The following is a 20862-nucleotide window of genomic DNA, read 5'->3' on the forward strand; positions in this document are numbered from 1 at the left end:
TGGTATTTAAAAAACATTTTCACTATTATTCATTATTTTAAGACCTTCATAAAAATGTTGTTTTCCATCACTGACAATCACACAACCCGAATAATTGAATGAATTACAGCAGTGAGTTTACTCCTTTGCACTTTGCACACATTTTCAGATATGAGGTGCTTTATTTTAGTGGAAAGACAATTATTTGTACAATGGTGAATGCACCCTGCAAGTAGTAGATGTAACAGACTGTTGTAAGTGTTGACTTCTTGTAAGCCAGTTCAAGAGCTAGTGTCAGAGGTGGGTTGTTATTTTTTACTCCTGCGCGCCCCAGTGTTGCAGAGAAGGGGTGTGAAACTTTGTCGATGTTCACTTCTAATGTTTGTTATACTTACAGTACATCATGTCAGACTGCATGTTTAACGTCTCTCCGCTAATACTGGCATGACAGTACCTGTGTAAAATGAACATTGGAATGTATGTAGGGCGGCTTTTTTGAGTTGTGTGTAGAAATCAAAGGCATCTTAAAGAAGGGGCCACCTTCTCACCAACACAGAGGAGTTTCTGTGATGCTCCGCCTGCTGGTGCCAGATTAAAGAAAACTGATTGTCTAGTCTGGAGGAGATAAAAGCATGAATGGCCTTTACTGGCTCTGCAGATGAAAGAAACGACCCATCTTGGTCAAGTAGCTCAGCTGTACAAAGAAGAATCGCACAACTTTGGTCACCTGACTTTCAAAGGAAGCATAAGGAGCAAAATAATATGGAGATCTTTTTTTTTTTATTAATATAAGATGTCACACTAAGACTAGATCTTTAATGATAAGTTTAATTATAATTGTACTGTATACATAAAAATAACAGCAGTTTATTGAGCCATAATAAATGTTTGTTCAGATTGAATGTTTTACTCACAGGAAATGTTTTTTTCAACTGATGTAGATATTTACTATTAGCTAAAAACAATTCTACGACCTCCATACACCTCCTCTCTGCTATACATAAAGTACAAGACACTAAGTGATATAAATAACTACACACATTGAATATATTAGTACTATGTACATCTTTGGAACAAATCCTTGCCTGCAGCCGTCTAGTGGATAAACACCATGCAGAACTGTACACTACTGTTTTATTGAAAATGGGAAAAAAAAACAAACAATTGGAATAAGTTGTGAGCTTTAGGACCATTAAAAGTTTGTGACAGACGTCACCGAGGTCTAGATATTACATTGCTTGTTCTTGTGTCCTCATGCAATTTTGCTGGTGTAAACTAACCTCTGAAGAACATGTGGTTGGAGCATAACACTAGAGATGATGTCTGGCTCTATAGCATTAAATACAAGGATGCATCAATGGAAAGATTTAATGGGTCCTTCATGTTCTTCTAGCAGAACATCAGGAAATGTGTCACTACATACAGTCCTCTTCGCCTCTTTTGAAAAAAAAAAAACAACAAAACAATGACAAGCATAATGTACATCACCTCTCTTTAATGGCAGTAGCCCGAGTATTTGTACAGTATTTGGCTTTTTACACTGGCCAGTCTGTAAGTGTGGTACCAATTTTGAATCAGGAGAGATCAAGTTAGCTGTTAATTAACCAAATTCTTGTTGGTTTTGTTTTCGTGACAGTATCAGACTATGTTCAGCTTTTTTCAATGTAAATTTTTGTCAATTTTTACAAGTCAAGAGTTTTTTCACCTGTATTTTACAACCACAAAGGTTTAAAAAATGCTTCTTCTCAAGCAAAAGTAGTAGCAAATATAAGATCACAAAGATAAGTGAATGATGTGTTATGTTGAGTAATGTTAATGTTGTTACTACTGATATTAAGTTGTATTATGTTTTGTACTGATAAGATGGTGAAATTACTTGTTTGGGAAGTGTTATTTCCAAAGTGTTCTGTAAATACAAAATGTCTAATTTATAATCTAAAAGAATATTAAACTCAGGGTTTCTCAACCTTTCGCTGGCCCAGTTCTCGGAGTCTCAAGATGCAATTTGTGGGATTCATTGTACACAGAAACTATGAGTTAATCTTTTTATATGTATAAAAAACATATCAAATGTTTGATAACGCGGCCTGCAGAGGGCAGGGCCTGATACTAAAAGGATGAGAAACTCTGGTGTAACTGTTGTTTTGTTTGTTTCGAAGAAAAAAAAAAAAAAAAAAAACTCATGTCAAAACATCTGCCGTCCTTATTTAATTTAAGCATCGCTACAGTAAGCAGTAAATTAATAATAAAGTTTTTTTTAAAAATCTGTTTTGTAGGGAACACTGATGTAGTAATAAATCAAAATGTATACTGTAAAAGAAATGATTTTTTGAAAAATGTATGAAACTGGATGCAAATACAATGTATGTTTTGTTTGTTTAAATTTGCCTTATGATTTCTTTTAATTGTTTTATATTTAGGTAACCAAATGATGGGAGCTCTTGCCACTGTAACTGGATCATCCGTGCTTCGGTTCTGACTGGGGACCTTTGTTTCATGTTGAACCTTTTCTCTATATTCTCATGTTTTCTGTCTGCCTCTCTGCAACTAACTATAAATAAAGGCAATCATGTAATATTAATGAATAGTTTGCATTTCAAACATAAATAGGTAGCAGTGTTACAGAGAATGTTGCTGCTTTCTGTCTGAGGCAGCAGTAAAAATATTTTATTTCACATGAACGATCAGTGTTTACCGAGTGTGAATAATTAAATGTCTTATAATGAAAAACAAAGCACACATACTGTATGTGTACATGGGCAATTCTTAAGCCAAATTATCAAGATAAGTGGTGGTAAATGTTTGTGCTTATCAATTAATAGGAACAATGCAGTCTGTCTGTAGAATCCTAGAGCCAGCTTCACAGTTTTATTCATAAAAGAAATAAAATACTCCAAGAACTGATTGATGGTTGAAGCTAGTTGCCTGGCCTACACGTCCCAATTTAAATTGCATAAGCTTCCATCTAAACCTTTTTATAAACATGTATAAATTCAGTTTTACATAAAAAAAAAAATCTTGTAAATGTACTGGGAACACACAGTAAATTACGCTGTTGTAGTTCTTCATTAAAACCGTTAAGTCAAAGTATGAAAATATCACCACAAAATCACAGAAGCAGACTCTGCAGATAATTTAAGGGGCATCATGTGAAAGCACACATCCTCTCTTACATCGAGCGAATTAAACATGTGGCTTAGTTTTATAAGAGATGCTGGTGAAACCTCCTAAAAACGATGTCTTTCCAGTGTGCTGGTTTTCGGGTGAAGTCCTTTTCAACAAACGGCCGAACGGAACCATTTACGACTGTGCTTTGTGAAGCATTTCGTGTCTATGGCTCAAAAGTGTGTTTGTCAGAGTCAAAATCAATTCTCGCGTTTTGCAGACACAGTCACATCTCTAACACAGCAAAAATGGAAGAATTGAGTGTCATATCTGTAAGACACTACCATAAGCAAACAACTAACATCTGCAAAAACAGATTAGATAAATAGATAAATAAGATATCAAGCATAAAAATACTGTGAGATTTGTGTGTATGTTTATGCATGATACTAGTAATCTATTTGTACTGCCTATTTTACTTTGCGAAGCGAAACATGCCACAAAAACATACTCTAACATACGTCTAACATCTGTGCAGTATGGAGGTATATAGTTCTATTCTCCTCTCACATATACTTTTCTACTGTGCAGTCTTGAATGTTCAGGCAAGAGGCACAACACCTCATTTTAAATTTAGCCATTTGTGTCAGTTAGGATCTACTGCACCATATTACAATGTTAAATTACAACGATATCCTTCTACTATACATGACATTTGCCATCCAGTCTGCGTGTTTGTGTCTAGCTGTCACGTAAGGCCCCCTCGCACCGACAACGATTAGAGGAGATTATTATGTTTCAGTATCTGTTGTTGACAAAAAAAAAAAAAAATTTCTTCACTCAGTAAAAAGACTAAATGCTATTTTGGGTTTACATTTCACTAGCTGAAACACAGGCTACAGTACATAACCAGCCTTAAACCAAACCTGGACGGCAAATTACTATAACAGGACAAGATCGCATGGCTCATTTGCATTTGGACTACAACTCCCAACACTATTTTAATATTTTGAATAGGTGATTTCAGTGCAAATATAAGTTCAGTGTGCACACTCACTAAGATAACCGGCCATCCAAAACGCAACAACAAAACCATTGAAATGAAAACATGTATTAATTTTACCACGCAATAAGCAAGTAAACACACATTTCATCAAAATAATACTAACACATCTGTAGCATCCCTGTGGTTGACTACCCTGACGAAGTTCCTCTTTGTTATGCTGCTCTCGAAGTTGTCCTTTAAACGTGACCCCTGTCTGTCCTTCTACGGTACATATGCATAAGAGAAAACAGAGATATGCATATCTCCACCATTTTACACATATTTTTTAGGGACCATGGCCGTCCTGTGGCATCACAATTTAACATGAGTTTCATAATGCTACCTTACATGATAACTGATAATGAGTCGGTGGTAAAACATTCTGTAGATCTCCCTATATTTTAATTAATTTACTTCCAATTCTGTAACTGGAAATTATAATTTTGTATTTGGAATACACAATAAACTTTTTGTTATGATCTCACATTAAATTAGAGCAGCAACTAGTGTGACAATTATTTTAAAAGTGGCTACTGTGAAAACGGTGCTGCAGAAAGCAGCAGGCGGGACACAAAGCCAGGCAGGCACAGTAAAGGATCAGTTTAATGAACCCATAACCATATGCCCTCCATGAGTTAGAGAGTGTACATTAGAGTTATTTGAATGGTGACAATGACTCCTAATGTTGATCACTAACTGCTGGATGTATGAATAAGAATGTTGAGATTAGCTACGTTCAACAAGATCGTGTTCTGTTATTTGTCGTTTGTTGGCATTCATTTGTCCCTAAAGGCCAAAGGAACTTCTCAAAAATTGCTTGGTACAAACTAAATTATATTCTATTATTTCAAAGATATTCAGTTTGTACGATGAAAAAAAACAGCAAGTCATGACTGGCACAATGATTTCAGCTTGTTAAATGACTCAAATCATAAATCAATTGTGCTCTATTACTGTATGCCACCTAATGCTAAAATTTCCTACTTAAACTGCAGCATAGGGCTTAAAATCAATTCTCTCTACTCTGCCCCATCCCTCTCTCACTGCTCTGCTATATTCTGATATACTCCACCATGCTAAGTGCCTCAGAAAGTCCTGTACATACAACCTGGAAAAAAGACAAAACCAATTAGTAAGGTCTGGAAGTCTGGAGTGTATGACAGCATCAACTTTCCTTTTAACAGTATAATATACAATCAAGAATGTAAAAGCTGATGACTGAAGGCCATAGTGATAAATAACATCTTTTTTATTCGTTTGTATTAAAAAATAAAACAATATACCATAGTGTACAGAAAACAAATAGGCAGAGACTGTTGTTTTACAGAGTAAGCATACTTGTTACATGGGATACGCTGTGTGTGAGTTCAGTTGGATAACTTGAGATCTTGTTACCAAGTCACTAAACTCTGAATCTAATAGTGATTAGCATATCTATTCACTTTGTCCCTGCCTCTGTCACGCACACACGTTTATGTCTTTATAAACAAATATATATACATTTTTATATAAACGTAGAAAAACTCTATATTAAAACATCTTTAACCCACATTTCACAAATATTGTGTTACAACAGAAGTGCTCAGTTTGGCAGAGTAAACATTGTGTATAGGTGGCCACATGTGGATCAAGCCATGGGAAGAGAATTAAAAACAAATGTATATGTGTATAATGCAATACAGACTTTGTGTCTCTATTTAGACTCTTTGCTCTGTTACAGTTTGAGAAATATTAATCTCTCAAATAAACTGTAATCTACTGCCTTGTCCTCAAAACAGATGGATTTATTCCATTCCGTATGCAAGAAGATGTGGATGTAGACAAATGGAGAAGGTAGAAATGATCAGCTTTGACGAGCATCTGTAATAACATGTAGTAAGTAATAACACGCACGTTTGTGACAGTTGGACATTGGATGAAGCCAGCTTGGCTGTTAAGAGCACAATCTGCAGAGACGGCATGTTTTCTTTAACCTTTAACTTTTAACTAATTGCCTCAATTCCGACCTTCTTTAGTCAAATTTGCCACTTTGAGTTTTTGATAGAGAATGTCAGTGCTTGTGATTATATTTAAATGGTATTTGGTAATCTCATAATTCAAACGGGTGTTGCCATCAATCCCTCTTGACATTTAGAAAAAAAAAAAAAAAATCTTCCGTATTTTATTCTTCATTTTTTAATTACCTACTTGACTAACAGCATTGGTGCATTGGGTCGGTGTTAGTGGATAAGACATTCAACCACTATTTAAAGTTCTCAAAAAAATACAGTGTACTATAAGTGTTTTAAAATAAATTAATAAGATTTTTTTTTTACAAGTACAAAAATGATGAAAATGGAAAACCAGCAGACTTTTCAGTGGAGTCTTAAAAATATGATTTCTAATGGATTAATGTACTGAAACATGGACAAAACTGACTAATGCCATTAGCAAGAATAATTGTAGATATTATCTTTTCGGTCTGGAACATGCTCAGGGTAGAAACATTATGTATTAAAATAGTCATCCACTTCTGCAAAGTTATTTAAAGTGCAAGGCTGTGAAACAATGACGGTATTGATGCGGAGAAGAGAGGCACCTTTCTTATAAACATCTTTGGGAGCTGTTGAATGTTTCATACACTGGGTGCTAAGAGAGAAGCTAAAGAAAAGAAAAACAAACATACAATTCACTAAAATACCGTTTTACCTTTTGTCACACTTTATCATCGAGTCTCCTTGAACCGAGAAAGCAAACCTAGCAATTAAGCAAAAGCAAAGACTTGGCTTAAGCTGAAAAACTGGATCACAGATTTCGAGATTTACTGGAAAAGTAGAAAAGTAGAATCTATCCGAAGATGTATGGTTCCACTAAGAAATCCCAAACCCTCAACTGTAAAATAAAACATTTATGTGCATGCATATGAAAGTGTCCATGGCATAAACATGATAAAATGTTAATTCCAGTGTTCGACATTTAAATAAAGCAACAAATAAACACAATGAAATACACACTGATGATATGCATAGAAAACTGTCTTCCAGAACAAGGTCTGCTTTTTCATTTCAAGCCTTCCACATAAAAAAAAAGGTTATTTTGAAGACAACTGTTATACTGCTTGGTAGTTCAAACTGAGGCACTGTAATAAGCATTTCCTGTAAATTACACTTTTGATCAAGGTGTGGGGTTACTTATTCTGACTACCTTATCATGAAAATATAAACATTCCCCGGCTCTGAAAGTTAATACAGGAAGAATTCAGTGCACATACAATCAGAACGTGACGTTGTGACTATAAAGTCACCCATTTCAATCAGTGCAGTGGCTGGGGACATCTAGGGCAGAAAAAAGCCCTTTCCTCTCAAAATAAAAACTTTCAGAGATTGCAAATTGAGTTCAAAGAGATAAAACGGCTGTCATCATATATGGTAATAATTACTTTTGTAAAGTAAAGACAAAGTGTACAGCAAAACTTTCAGAACATTGGCTTCATAAAGGAAATACTATAATTGAATTCTGTCTGATTACTGTACTGTGGGAGAAAGAATGAAACAAAATATAATAACATAAAACGCTGTAATTTGTATTTGATTATTATTATATTATATTGATAATAATTATTATTTATATTAAAAATCATTCTCACATCCCATCACAGCTTTGAAGGTGACAATGTGGGCAAAGTTTACTGTTTCATATAGGACGAGAGACTGCAAGGACACTGTTGACTGTATACTTTGTGAGATTTGTGAGATATTAAAGTGGTAAATAGAGCTGCAATAGAGTGTACACTCAGACTTCTCGTAGGAGTGTGGAGAGCTAATAAGTGGGACTTACAGAAAACACACTGTAAGCACAAGGAATGTGCTCCGATGTGTACTGCATTTATCTTTATTTCTTTGTCTGACTTGATTTAATTCACCTGTTTCAGGGACTGGCCTCACTCTAAAATACTAAAATGTTTCATTTTTGGCATTGAACAAGTTGTTTTTGTGGAGAATTGTTTTTACTGAATGACACTTTGGATGTAACATCAGGGTGTAACATTCGCAGGTGCAGGGCAAAAACAAACATTAGTGTGAATTCCTTACCATCAGAGAGCAAATATTAATGTTCTGGAGCTGCCATTTTAGGTGCACATATAACCACATGTGGCTCATAATAATCATGGAGGAGGCTGTTTTTTTGCCACCAACTATGGATTCAGCTGAACATGCATGTGATGCAGCCATATTGTGCAATTGGGGTCAGGACAAAAAGTCAACACGCTCCTGCTGCGCTACAGTAATTGTGGTCACAACCTTCATATAAGCCCCTGGCTGAATGCAGTTGATAAAGCTTTGGAAAAGAAGGGAATCTGTGATTTCATCAAAATGGTAGAAAAATAAAAAATAAATGTAGAATGTATTTAATACAGTTAAATTATGATATAGCAAACACGTACAATGATCTTTAATGATGCATATGGCATTAAAATTACACTGTATTTTTTAATCCCATTCTGCAGGTGGGTTAATCAGGATCGACTATTACACCTACTGGACCTGGGGATGAATTTAGCCGAATAATAAGCCAGGTCGGTGATTGTACAGCATGTCACTCCTTAGTTATTACAGCTAGAGATCTTTCCACTGTAGGTTTAAAATGGAATAAATAACAACCGCAGTCTGGGTCACACTGAGACAAGTGGATGTTTTAAAGAAACACTGCTTTGAGTTTTGATTCTTGCTATACTTTTGATTAACAATAATGAGAGATTACAGATTAATAATCAATATTAATCAAAATCTGAAGCCTGAAGCACCGGAGTCAAGTAGACACGTTACATTCTTAATTAATAAACACAATCAGTGAGTCCTGATGTAAGCAAACAACCAATGCAAACACTCACACTACAGTAATATAAGACACAAATACAGATATTATGATCATTTGTATGTGTGTGTGTGTGTGTGTGTGTGTGTGCAAGGGATTTCGTGCTTCCAGTGTTAAATATTGTTCTAAACTCATTGGTCTAAACTGCATACTAGTATCTCAGGCACTTGTTTTACCTTATAAAAAATAGGATAGAGATGGACTCTGACACTGGATGGACAGGTCACATCATTTTATTCTGCTCATTATGTTCCAGCATTAGAAGACCCTTCATTTGCTTAGTGTCTCTCAACTCCATGTTACAAAACCACTTGAGCCAGTTCATACTCTGGGAACACAAAAGGCATATCATCGTGAATTGAGCTCTATTGCTTTTAAGTCAGGACGTCATTCACTTCATATCAGATAAAAGGCTCTTTGCAAGTGTGCGGATCTGTCTGTCAAATGTCTCTGTGTCAGAAGCTCGACTCCGGGACTGTCCTTTTGCGCCCCAGTGAGGTTGTGCTGTAACGAGTCCTCTGAAGGGTTCCGTAAGACGGTTTGTCCGTGCTCAGGCTGCGTGATGGAGCGGTGGACATACCGTTGCGGTGCAGAGATGCTGTCCTACGCATGCTCTGTTCTGCCTTGGTGGGGAGGTTGGAGGAGCTTTGGGAGCGTTTAATGTCAGCAGTGCTTCGTCCCACCTTCCCATTCGCCAACTCATCACCAAGGTAGCCTGACACATTAGATTTGCCCCCATCCACCCCAGGTCCACCTCCTGCTGTTCCATTGGAAAGTGACTGTCTAGAGAGGGTCCCTTTGCCTCCTTCCTGACCTCCCCCTCTTCCTGACTCACTGTCCCTGGACTTATTTGAGTCCTTATCCTTCTTCAGGAAGTTGCCTTTGAAAAAGGCGAGAAGTCCCTCATGGCTCTTGGGCACTTCTCCTTTCTTGGAATTATGGTTTTCTACATATGCACCATTATGTTCCTTATCAGCCTTGTCTCCTTTTTGTCTTCTCAGAGTCCCGTCGTGAAGACTGGGTGTGCTGTAGCTGGGCTGAACTACAGCACTGGAGCTCCTTTTGGTTTCAGTATCCTGGGACACTTTGGAGCAGCTCTGCTTCCTTGCATCTTTCGTCCTGGAGAGGGTGTTACTGCTAGAACTGCTGCTGAAATTCAAGGTATTCTCATCTCTCAGCTGACTTCCCTTGCTGCGTCTTGGAACAACTGTCTTGTCTGATGGCCTCCGCTGGCCCTGTGGGAACTGTTGAGACTCTAGCGGCAGCTTGTCTTCTGCTTTAGCGACACAACTTAAACTCCCAACACTGGAAGATCGGACATTGGCTGCAGCCCTACCATCACCACGTGCCTTTGTGCTGCGGGGTTCATTCATCAATGTTACTATTGGCTCCTTTGTGCACCGGGGTCGTCTGCCTGATTCCAAGTACTGCACCAGCTCCACAGGGGCCGATTCTTGGACTAATGGAGGCGCTGGGTCAGGTTTTCGTCTGTCCTTAGAACCCAAGGACCAGCGCAGAGGAAACACTTTGCTTAAGGTGTCCTTGGTCTTGCTTGGGGCTCTCATGCTCACACTGCGTCCCTGAAGACCCCTGACAAATGGCCTGCTTTCAAAACCCCCTAACAAATATGTAGAGAAAAACATGTCTTAGTTTTGAAGTCCTGTAAAACATTTACACAAAAATATTTGTCCTTCTCAGCTCTCACCTCTTTCCTCTTTATAACCATTGTCAAGGAAGACTGGAGACTCTGGAGAGCCTGGTATGGAAGACGGACAGGTGGTGGAGGATCGAGACACCAAACTGCCTCTCTTGCTGTCCCCAGACAGCCGGACTAGCCAGTGATCTGAGACTGATGAGCTTGTGGAGCCTATGAGATATAGAGAGGAGATGGATTAAAGGAGGAGTATAAATCTAAATTGGGTATGAAAAAAATCTGAAATCTCTGAATCAACTGATTGGAAGAAGCGCTCTCGTCATTAAATATGAAAAATATGCTTTTTTTTTGCTGTATTCTCTGAACTCCAGCCTGTAAGCTGGAATCGATGGATGTCCACCATCACTTAGATGTTCCAGTCCCTTAAATGCATCTGTCACATTTATCCATCTCAAGAAAGAGGATTAGGCGTACTGTATATCCATTGCAGGAAAGAAAATATAGGATCAAAGAAGCACAACTCTATGCGTGAAGTCCACTTAACGGTCACCCCAACAAATGGATTTTATTAGAAACAGCATCACTGTGTGATTGTGTCAAATTATAAGTTATAACAAAAATAAGACAAACAGCCACAATGTCACAGTGTGTCATATTTTTTCCCCAAAGTTATAAAATATGCATTACACTAGGCAAAGAGAATCTTTTTCCCATGATATTTTTGTTCCTTTCCAGGCGAACTTTTGCTTAAGGAGCATGATATTTTGCCGAGAAAAAGATATTATTTCAACTTTCAAGACTTTTACTTCCAGCTAGAGCACGTAAGCTTGGAATGGCTAAACTCACACACCAATTATTAACTATAATTAAATTATTATTAACTATTAACTGTTGTAACTATTAACTGAAATATATGAAGCTATTTTGTAAATGGTGTCCCATATTCTGTTCCTTAATTCATGGACAACCTCTAATTATCTATTATTATATATTATGGTTTCTGCTCAACTATGTAAATTGAATGGACAGACTGCTGAGGACATACGAGAGGGCTCAAATGAAGAATTGTTTCAGTTTTTAATTTTACAATTTAGAGACATGTAGAGAAAATGTTCCTGAAGTTTTGCCTCGTCTCGACTTCCCAACCTTAATGCTGGTCTGTCTCTCAAGCAAACTTGTTTGATCTTAAGAGGAACAGAGTTTGATTGCTGTGCACACGGTACACCACAGACAAATATAAAAAATCGAGCTATTGTTTGCTTGTGGTTGTTTGTTTTGAGGCTTGACTGAGAGGTTGAGTGCACTTCACATTTTAACGTTCATATTTTGGTCCTAGAGGTTTGTCATATATTGATTTTACACAGCTGCAGTATGCTGCGTAAAGTAGACAAAGATGACTAAGAGAAGCATGGGGGCTGCAGGTCGGCGCATTATTGTTAGGGCACATAACGGAACAGATGTCGACGATATACAAACCCCATTTATCTCAATAGAAAGAAAATCATTTCTCTATGCCAGAGACAAAAAAGAGCCTCCACACTGTTATCTGACAGATTACCAGTGGCCAGTGAAAACACTGAAAACCTTTTCTGTGTATGTTTGTCAAATAAATAAGGGAACTAACAGATCACTGATTTTTAATTCATTTATTTAATTAATTGTATTAAAAAGTCAAGAACAAGCAGTTAAAAGACTGCTCTTTTTTTATTTCAGATGGGGTCAATAGTTGTACTTTAGGAGGACGAAGGTTTCATGGTAGTGGATGATACCTTAATGAATAGAGACATTCTGACATTTCTAGTACCTATGAGCATGCCCTTCCCTGGGCAGTGATCACATTATACATCTGCAATAAATGTTTTTAGTTCACCATGGAATATGAGTTGGCCAGCAAAACTCAGCAATGATTAAAAATAAAATGTCACATAGACACTAACAGTAAAAAACAAAGCATGTGTTTCTGAAAATGCTGCTTTAAACCCAGAGTATATAACCATTTTCAATATTTCCTCTGCTATTTCCTGCTAGAAATATGCTCCAGATCATATCCTAATGTGGAGGAGTGCTGTCAGCATAATATGTCCGTATTTGCTTGGACTCTTTTATGCAGTTCCCATATTAGTCGAGCTAAATAGCACATAAAGTCCATTCTCTGGCTTTAAGAAATGGACATTACGGTGGTCTCCAGCAGTCTTCACCTATTTAGGTATAACAAATTTCCCAAACATCAATATCTATTCAAGCAGCTCTTCACTGGACTGTCAAGAATGACCTTGCGCTTACCTTTATCTTTGCTAGCGCATATTATTTCCCTAATTAAGATGAATACTTTTCAGTTTTTTGTATTTTTTTCATGTCATCTCAGTGTCGAACAAAAGCCTGGCTTAATGAAAGCGTGCTACTATTTTATTTATATGGTGTAAACAAGTACAGGCACCTTAGTTTACATTAGAAAATAGGAGATAAAGTTTTACCAGTTTGCAACTAAAATTTTTCTATTAGAAAGGCTTGGAAATAAGTATAATATTCACAGGTTGGACTTTGGATTTTTTTACTGAATCAGAGCCTTATTTAATCTTCAATAAAGTAGTTTGATGGCCAAACATATGTGGGAAAAAGAGGAAAATAAGGTACGAGGAAGGTAAAAAGAAAAATGATGGACAGAAAAATTAAAAAAAAAAGAAAGACAGTGTTAAAAAGAAGGTGAAATAAAAGAGGTGAAATACAGGAAAATCAAGAATGATAGAAGAAAAAAAGATCAATTAACAGAAAGTTTAACATTTCATTTCCTGACATCTGCTCAGCAGCAAGAGGTGAGAACAGTCCCATAATATTATTTTTAACTAATAATTAATTTATTATTAATGAGTTATTATTTACTAATCATAATTAACCAGTCATAAGAAGAATTCTCAGTATTTGTCTATGTCCCTTCAGTGTATGCCTGTATGTGGGGTGGGGTGGGGGGTACAGATGTGGCTGGGGATCGAACCACCGACCTCATGGTTGGTGGTCGACCCGTCCCACTGTTTCCCCATAGCCTTTCCAGTGACATGGCTTTGATCTTAATCACATGATCTGATTCAGCTGTGTGTTGGAAATGTTGACAGTTTAACAGAAACTGTGCTGTGTGTCTGTGATCGAGGGAGAGGAAAGGTATGTTAATATGCTCACTTAATAATCCTGGATATTCTAGTAAAATTGTACAATCAAGTTGACAGGAAGTTGAACGATGACTCTCATAGATGGCCATTCAAAAAAAAAAAAAAAAAACAATGGAAAAGGGTAAATAAAATAAAAAGTTGCAAAGTTGAAAACATGAAAAGTAAAAGCACACATGGCCTAAAGAAGACACGCATTCAGAAAGTTGAACGATGAGCAAGAGGACTAGTAACCAACAAAGAAACAGGCAGAATAATAATGAAGAGCCAACAATAGTGTGAGAGCTGTTGCTCCGCTCTCCCACTAAATATCAACCCTTCATCACCCCAGAAACTCAATTTGATAAAGTTTTTAGAATCTTGAAGTAACGATGCTCTACCCTTAAGCTTTAAAGATATTAATTGTATGCACTTCAGATCCACGATACCCGAAAATGTAGCTCTATACTGACTGGTAGACACTGACATCACACTGTGATGAGAATACTTGTTTTATAATAATAATGAATTCATTTTTATATATTTTTTTATTATTGTACTGCCTATCATGTTTCACTTTGACAAGAAAGAGAATTTTTCTGTTCGTTGGTGTAAAAAAGCCAAATTAAATAATTGACACTCCTGAAAGTGTTAAAAATGTTATAAATACTGTATGTATATATCTATATCTATATACACACACACACACACACACACACACACACACACACACACAACTAATATACATGCATATAGAATTTGTATATAATAAATATTATAAAATAATAATATACTGTATAATAATCCTTATAAATATATCTATATATATATAAAATAACAGGTGAAACTATAGGTAAACATACTTTTCTGGCGGTTTTAGACTGGAGCTCCCCTGAAAACAGGCTTCTTCAGCATTTGTTGTGTACCCGTATCCATCATGGTAAAAGTCAAACCTCTTTAAAAAACATGAATCTTATGAAAATGAACCCTGTGCTACAATTGCTCAACTTGTCTTGTGCAGTGACTAAGAGGTTAATGAAAGTCTAGTTAATCTAACATTAGAGTTGGTCTGTGGTCCTCCTACTGTGCCATCTCATTGGTGTTTGACACTGCTGGTTCTTAATAATTATTCTGCAGGTGGGTGTCACCAGGTTTACTGGATGCTGATTTTTAAGTGCCCCCGTGCAAGTTACTTCTTCATCAGAAATCTGTTCACCAAAAAACTCAGCATGTCAATATTTAACTCTTTATCAGTTGATCAAATCATTGGATGCACATCTATGCATACATAGAGAGCACATGTACAGTGAGAATTCTTTAGGGTATTTTATGTTCCATGTTGTGTTGACTCTGAAAATGCTTCGAGACATGAAAGACACTCGTATCATAGCAACTCACAAAGGAGAAAAATCAGTAAAGCTGTAAGAAAAGTCACTGGCTATTTAAAATGAGCCTTTATGGAATAGTGCAGATAAAATTTTTATGTGCACGCCTCTCAAATGTGTCCACTGCTGCAAATTACTATTATTACTATTCCCTTTATGTAGGAGCAGGCTAAGTATAAGAGTCACTATAGAGTCTATGGAGATGTTGTCACTCTCTTTCTACATCCCTAAATCCTCCTGTCTATTTGCCGCAGTTACTAATTAATATTTCACTATATAAGTAATAAATAATATACCATTGCCAGTATTCATTATTGTATGGTATCTGATTTTCCATCATTTCACGGCATACCTCTGACAGAGCTACTGGCAGACCATGGAGGAATGGTGTTGCGTCTTTGGTAGAAAAGAATGTAGGCTCCTCTGGTACATACTTCTTCCTCCGGCACCAGGTCTACACTGCTGTCATCGTAGCTGTACCACTGGCCATCCACTGAGTTCCTACAGTAAGCTGCAGTTTAATAAAAAAAGACAAAAATATCAACAAGACTGTAATGAAGTACTTATTATTAGTATTTCTCTATACCACCATGAACTGACTAGCAAAGCGATGACAGTCCAACACATGAAGCTGCTCTCCAGTGATGAGTAATGCTAATAAAATGTGTTCTTCCAGAATAACAATATCACACTAGCCACGCTCAGTGCAGTGAACGAATGTGTGACACACGCACAAAGGTTTGACTCTTCCTGTGGCTTTGGAGGACACTTCTGTTGAATGGAAAATCAATGTTTTATATAGTAACACCCAGTTCCATACCGGTATAATGTCCTCCGTGCATTCCTCCGTGGTGGTTACACACAGCGTAAAGGTCATACTGATAGTCATGGGGGAGAGTCATGTCGGCAGGTTGGTGATTCTGGCCTGAGGGCTGTTTCCATGAAGATGCCCATGCTCCCAGGTTTAGGTTCCTCATACTCTGACTCCTCTTCACTACGTGGGGCGCCATATCCAATCCAGTCAGGGGGAAACGCACCAAAGTGGACAGCTTGTTCCTCCGCTCGCCAACCTTATAGAAAAACCAACAAATTAAACAGCTATTAAATTGTTTGTATTAGAAAAAAGCCAGAGGTTCAGCAGCAATTCTTTGCAAGATGTGCTATTATTCTTCATAAGACCCAGTGCTTCGCCTGTGATTAGCACCTAACATGATGAAAGCGTTTCGTAAATGGTTTCTGGTTAAGTGTTCTGTGTAAGTCCTTGGCACATTCAGTCTGACAGAGCCATGTACTGAATTCCAATGCAAAGGCTGAAAAAATAAAGTACTGGCAAGAAGAGGGCAGAGTGATGGCAGAGCCTGGGGTCGGACTCATGGAGCCTGCACCCAGCACGGTGACGATCAGTAACGAGAGGCAGAGTGGTGCCAATCAAGCACCAGACAAAGCTGTAGGTGAACTTCAACGGTGTACTGTCATCTTGTGGGACTGTGATTATTGCTTTCGAGGCACAGTGGGCTTTGGTGACTCCACACATAAATAAAATAAATAAAAACAAATAACTAAAAGGAAACAAGGAACATTCATTAATGCTAAAAGTACGATATTTGAATTATTATCTGACATGACATCTATTAGTGATGTTCATGTTCACAGTCACAGCGGTGCACAGGTTCTCTATGGCATCCAAAGAATTGTAATCATCATTAACCACACCACATTACTTTATCAAGACTCTCTCATGTTTTTGACCCCCCTCAATAAATTAATAACATACTCTCATGGGAACTGAAGCGAAACATGAAGAAGAATGACTGATAGGAGTTCACCTAGTCTGAGAAAACTCAACAAAAACAAAACAAAACTCAGCCTCAATTGCATTTTAACTGTGCATCTTTCAAAGGGTAGCAGCAGTAGCCGACATGCTGCAGGTATTTACTCATTTGTACTAGTGTGGCTGGAGCGTTCTCTCCCCATAGATGTACGTACACCAGCAGGATACTGGCAGCTGAACTGACTCGAAAGTTATCAAAGTGTGGCACTTTGAAAGTCTGTGCAACAGCTCGTTCTTTCATCTTAGTTGCACTGAGCAGCATTCGTTTGCGTTTTCTCACAGAGTCACCGTCAGAATGCATAAAACAGCATTTGTTTCTCCCATGACTCTGGACCAGGGACAAACTTGTTGCTGTGGAGAGGGAGGACACACTTTGACTGACTCCTTCCTAATTATCCAAACCAAAGTCACTGAGGTTATTCCACATTGTAATGCTGGATGTTGACACGCTGCTGTAACTTAGGCCCACCTTCAATAATGAATAGAGGACAGGGACATTGTCTGTGGTGGGCGGGTCTGTCTCTCACCATTTATAAAAAGGGAGACCGGAGGTTATGCTTCAGTACGGAGAATCTGCCTGACTGAAAGAATAAACAAAGCAGCGGTACTGATATTTCAACTAACTGAGTAGAGATTCAGATTCAGGAGAAGCTATTGTACTGCTTATTTTATTTCCTGTTTAGTTGGGCAGCAATAGAATAAAAATCTGGTGACCCATATTAAGTGGCAAGAAGAAGTATGGGACCCTTTTGCAATTTCATGGTTTTCTGCATTGATAAGTCAAGATGAAGATCATATCACATAGTTGTTGTTGCTACTGTATTTAATTATTATAGTTTAGTTTAGATTATTTAGTTTCTTCCACTCTTTTCAATATAGAGCACAAAAACACATTATAAAGAAATAACAATGAAACAGTTTTTTCCAATTGTGCTCTTCTTAAAACTGCATTTCTATTTGCCATAATAGAAAAGTCAGTGTAGACTTGTAAATGTGTTAAAACTTCATTCAATTTTCAAATCTAGTATAATAAGAGTGCAGCAGACATTCATTCAGGGCTTTTGGGGCTTTTGGACAGCTCTCCTCATGTACCATAAGAATATATCTGGTTCTTTTGCTACTAAAGACTGTGATGGCCAGCTACTGTAGTTGATAACCATGTTAGCTAGTTTGTGTCACTAAGGTACTGGTTTAATTGGAGGTTTGCTGCTGATGGAAGCTGAGAGAGTGAATGCTGTGAAGAATGAAATGAAGGATGCTGAGATGCTCTACAGAGCTGAAGCTGCAGAGTCCGATCATACAGTTATTTGCTGTGGGTTCCCCTTCAACATTATACATTGTTGTTTCATCGAACTGTAACAGAAAAATAACAACTCATGCTGCTCCAAGACATCTAATGTAATATGAGTTCAACTAGAGTATGGGTCTTTACTACCTGTCGGAAACGCTTAAGATGGAGGATCAGTATGTCAGGAAGCGTCCACAGGCTCATCTTCACCATGCCCTGCTGAAGCTGCTTACAGTGGGGGCACTTCCAGGCATCATCTGGGGCGAGCTGTAATCAGCCAGCGAATGAATCAATTCAACGATTGCACAATTCATATAGAATTATTAATAAATATGGCACATTCATACACATGCGGTCATTTCACGTGCTAACTCACTGCTTCTGCATACATCGAAGCATTTACTTTGATTAACTTATAAATATTCCTTATATATTTGATATTTTATTCAAATATATTTCCTCCATAGTTTTGCATAATCATTCATTATTTAACAGCCTTTTAAAATCTCATTGTGTCCTTGGTCCTGTAATGATTGCCTGAATATTTCTTTTTTTTTTTTATTTCCATCATCTCCTTTAACTACTTAATCTTCAAGCACAAAAGAACACAAAAAGCACGAAATGCTCTGGAATTTACAGAAATTCACGAGCGTGGGTTTAGTTCTGCTTCACCACGCAGACTAAGTCAAAAGCAAACCCTGAGAATTTGAACTGCTTTGTGTTTGTTTTCACCTCTTCTACTGGCTTTACAGTTTTGTAGAGGCACTATACTGCAGACCGGGGAGTCGTCAGGATAAATGGCTGCATTCCTGTGACTCTTAAATATATTTTCTTCTTTTTTATACCTGTAGGGTATGATGTGACATGCTAAAATGCCTTTAGCCTGGTATTTGCTCTTCGTACTGCTTAGAGAAACAGTGTGTGACTTTAAAAAAAATCATTGTATTGAAATCAAACAATTTCATTGATGGCTGTAGTCTTTAACTTATAGCAAAGACCTTCCAACATCAATTGTCAATTAAAACCCACGTTACACATTCTTACACACCGAGTCATTGTGAAACATTTATCACTGGTGTGTTCATGGACAGTGCTCCAGAGACTCTGCACCTGTCTCTCAGAACTGTAGTTTTACAAAATTAGATCAGGAAATGAAATTACCATGTCTCATTTTAGTGCATCACAAAAAATGAATCATTGCAGGGAAAGAAATAACATGTTGTACACCGTACATTCCTGTCTGTCAGCTGTCTTTTTGCTATGATTTGCGTTTCGGCAGGAATCAAATCACTTCCTGCAGCTCCAGCACTCACTGAAATTAATATTTGTTCTAGTACGCTCCCAATGAGAGAAATGATTGCCGTATACACAATTATTCCCTTGACTGTGACTTTGATTCGCCTCACATGCATCTTTTTCATCTCTTGATTCCTCCCATATATGATTTAAAGAAGAAATGTGAGGAACGGAGAATCAAGGGACGTGTATGTTATAAAAATAGATGTCTACGGCAATCAAGGGTCATCTGTTACAACTGTTAGCTGATTACATCTGCACTGGACAGCGAAAAAGCACAATGTAAGTCGGCTTTAACAGTTACAGCATGCCTCTTGTTGCTTTAAAGTTTGTATTTGTAAAAATGATGTGATGCTCAGATAACAAGGATGCAGTTACCTTTGTTAGTGGCATTATTCTGTACTCATTTTCCATCTCATTACAAAAAAAAAAAAAAAAGTCAGTCTCTGCCCGTTCTCTCTCAAAATAAAACAGAACGAATAAATAATTGAAAAGCATTCGTCAGTTCGACAGTACAGATCAGGCAAAATGTAATTACATTTGTTCATCACATGACGTGACGTGCATGACATGTTGTTTTTCCCAAGCTTCCAGCCAGTCATGAAGTTGAAGCTGTTTTATTGCAGCGTGAGCACAGAAGAAAAAAGTAAATGGCTTTTGTGTACAGGGCTCAATTTCATGGAGAGTAGAGGTCTTTGATTATGTTGTCACAACATACAAAACAAACCTTTTAATGGAACTCAAGATGAGAATTAAAATATATAAAAACTTTTATATAAACTGATACATGATTTGTTTCTGCATCTATCCAGTTAAACCCACCTCTACTGCCTATCAAACTTTACTGGTTCACCTGAAACAGGCCAACAATTCATTCAATTAATACTTACTCTGCCCTTTATTCATTTTATTAGTTTTATTTTTAGGTACAATTAATTACTTTAATCACTCGGTGCTACATTTGTTTGAGTATGTAGTTAATAAGCTCATTAAAAGATGAACATTATACGTGGAACAAAAACACAACACAACAATTCTAGCTTTGCTCTGCTGTGTTATCAGTGTTATAATAACTTCAAACACAGACATACTAGATATATAAAAATCTGAGATATTATTTTACAATTTCAAGCCAAATCTTAGAAATATCAAAAATTATTATTTTATTATATATATATATATATATATATATATATATATATATATATATATATATATATATATATATAATTTATTAAATAAATGACATACATAGAAAAAAGAAACCAAAAACAAATATATATAT

General features: G+C 37.0%; 1 protein-coding gene across 1 annotated transcript in view; it reads right to left on the reverse strand.

The window, feature by feature from the left end:
• Window positions 1-7001: 7001 nt before the first annotated feature.
• The window catches only part of usp43a (ubiquitin specific peptidase 43a), a 74418-nt gene continuing 60557 nt past the window's right edge, over window positions 7002-20862 (reverse strand). The window contains exons 12-16 of the mRNA XM_026360673.1: window positions 18429-18548; window positions 15983-16232; window positions 15515-15673; window positions 10689-10850; window positions 7002-10601 (exon numbers count right to left, since the gene is read on the reverse strand). Coding sequence (XP_026216458.1) covers window positions 9439-10601; window positions 10689-10850; window positions 15515-15673; window positions 15983-16232; window positions 18429-18548 — 1854 coding nt within the window. The 3' untranslated portion in view covers window positions 7002-9438. The remainder of the gene's footprint in view (window positions 10602-10688; window positions 10851-15514; window positions 15674-15982; window positions 16233-18428; window positions 18549-20862) is intronic.

The sequence above is a fragment of the Anabas testudineus genome, chromosome 1, assembly GCF_900324465.2.
Source record: "Anabas testudineus chromosome 1, fAnaTes1.2, whole genome shotgun sequence".
NCBI classification, from domain to species: domain Eukaryota; kingdom Metazoa; phylum Chordata; class Actinopteri; order Anabantiformes; family Anabantidae; genus Anabas; species Anabas testudineus.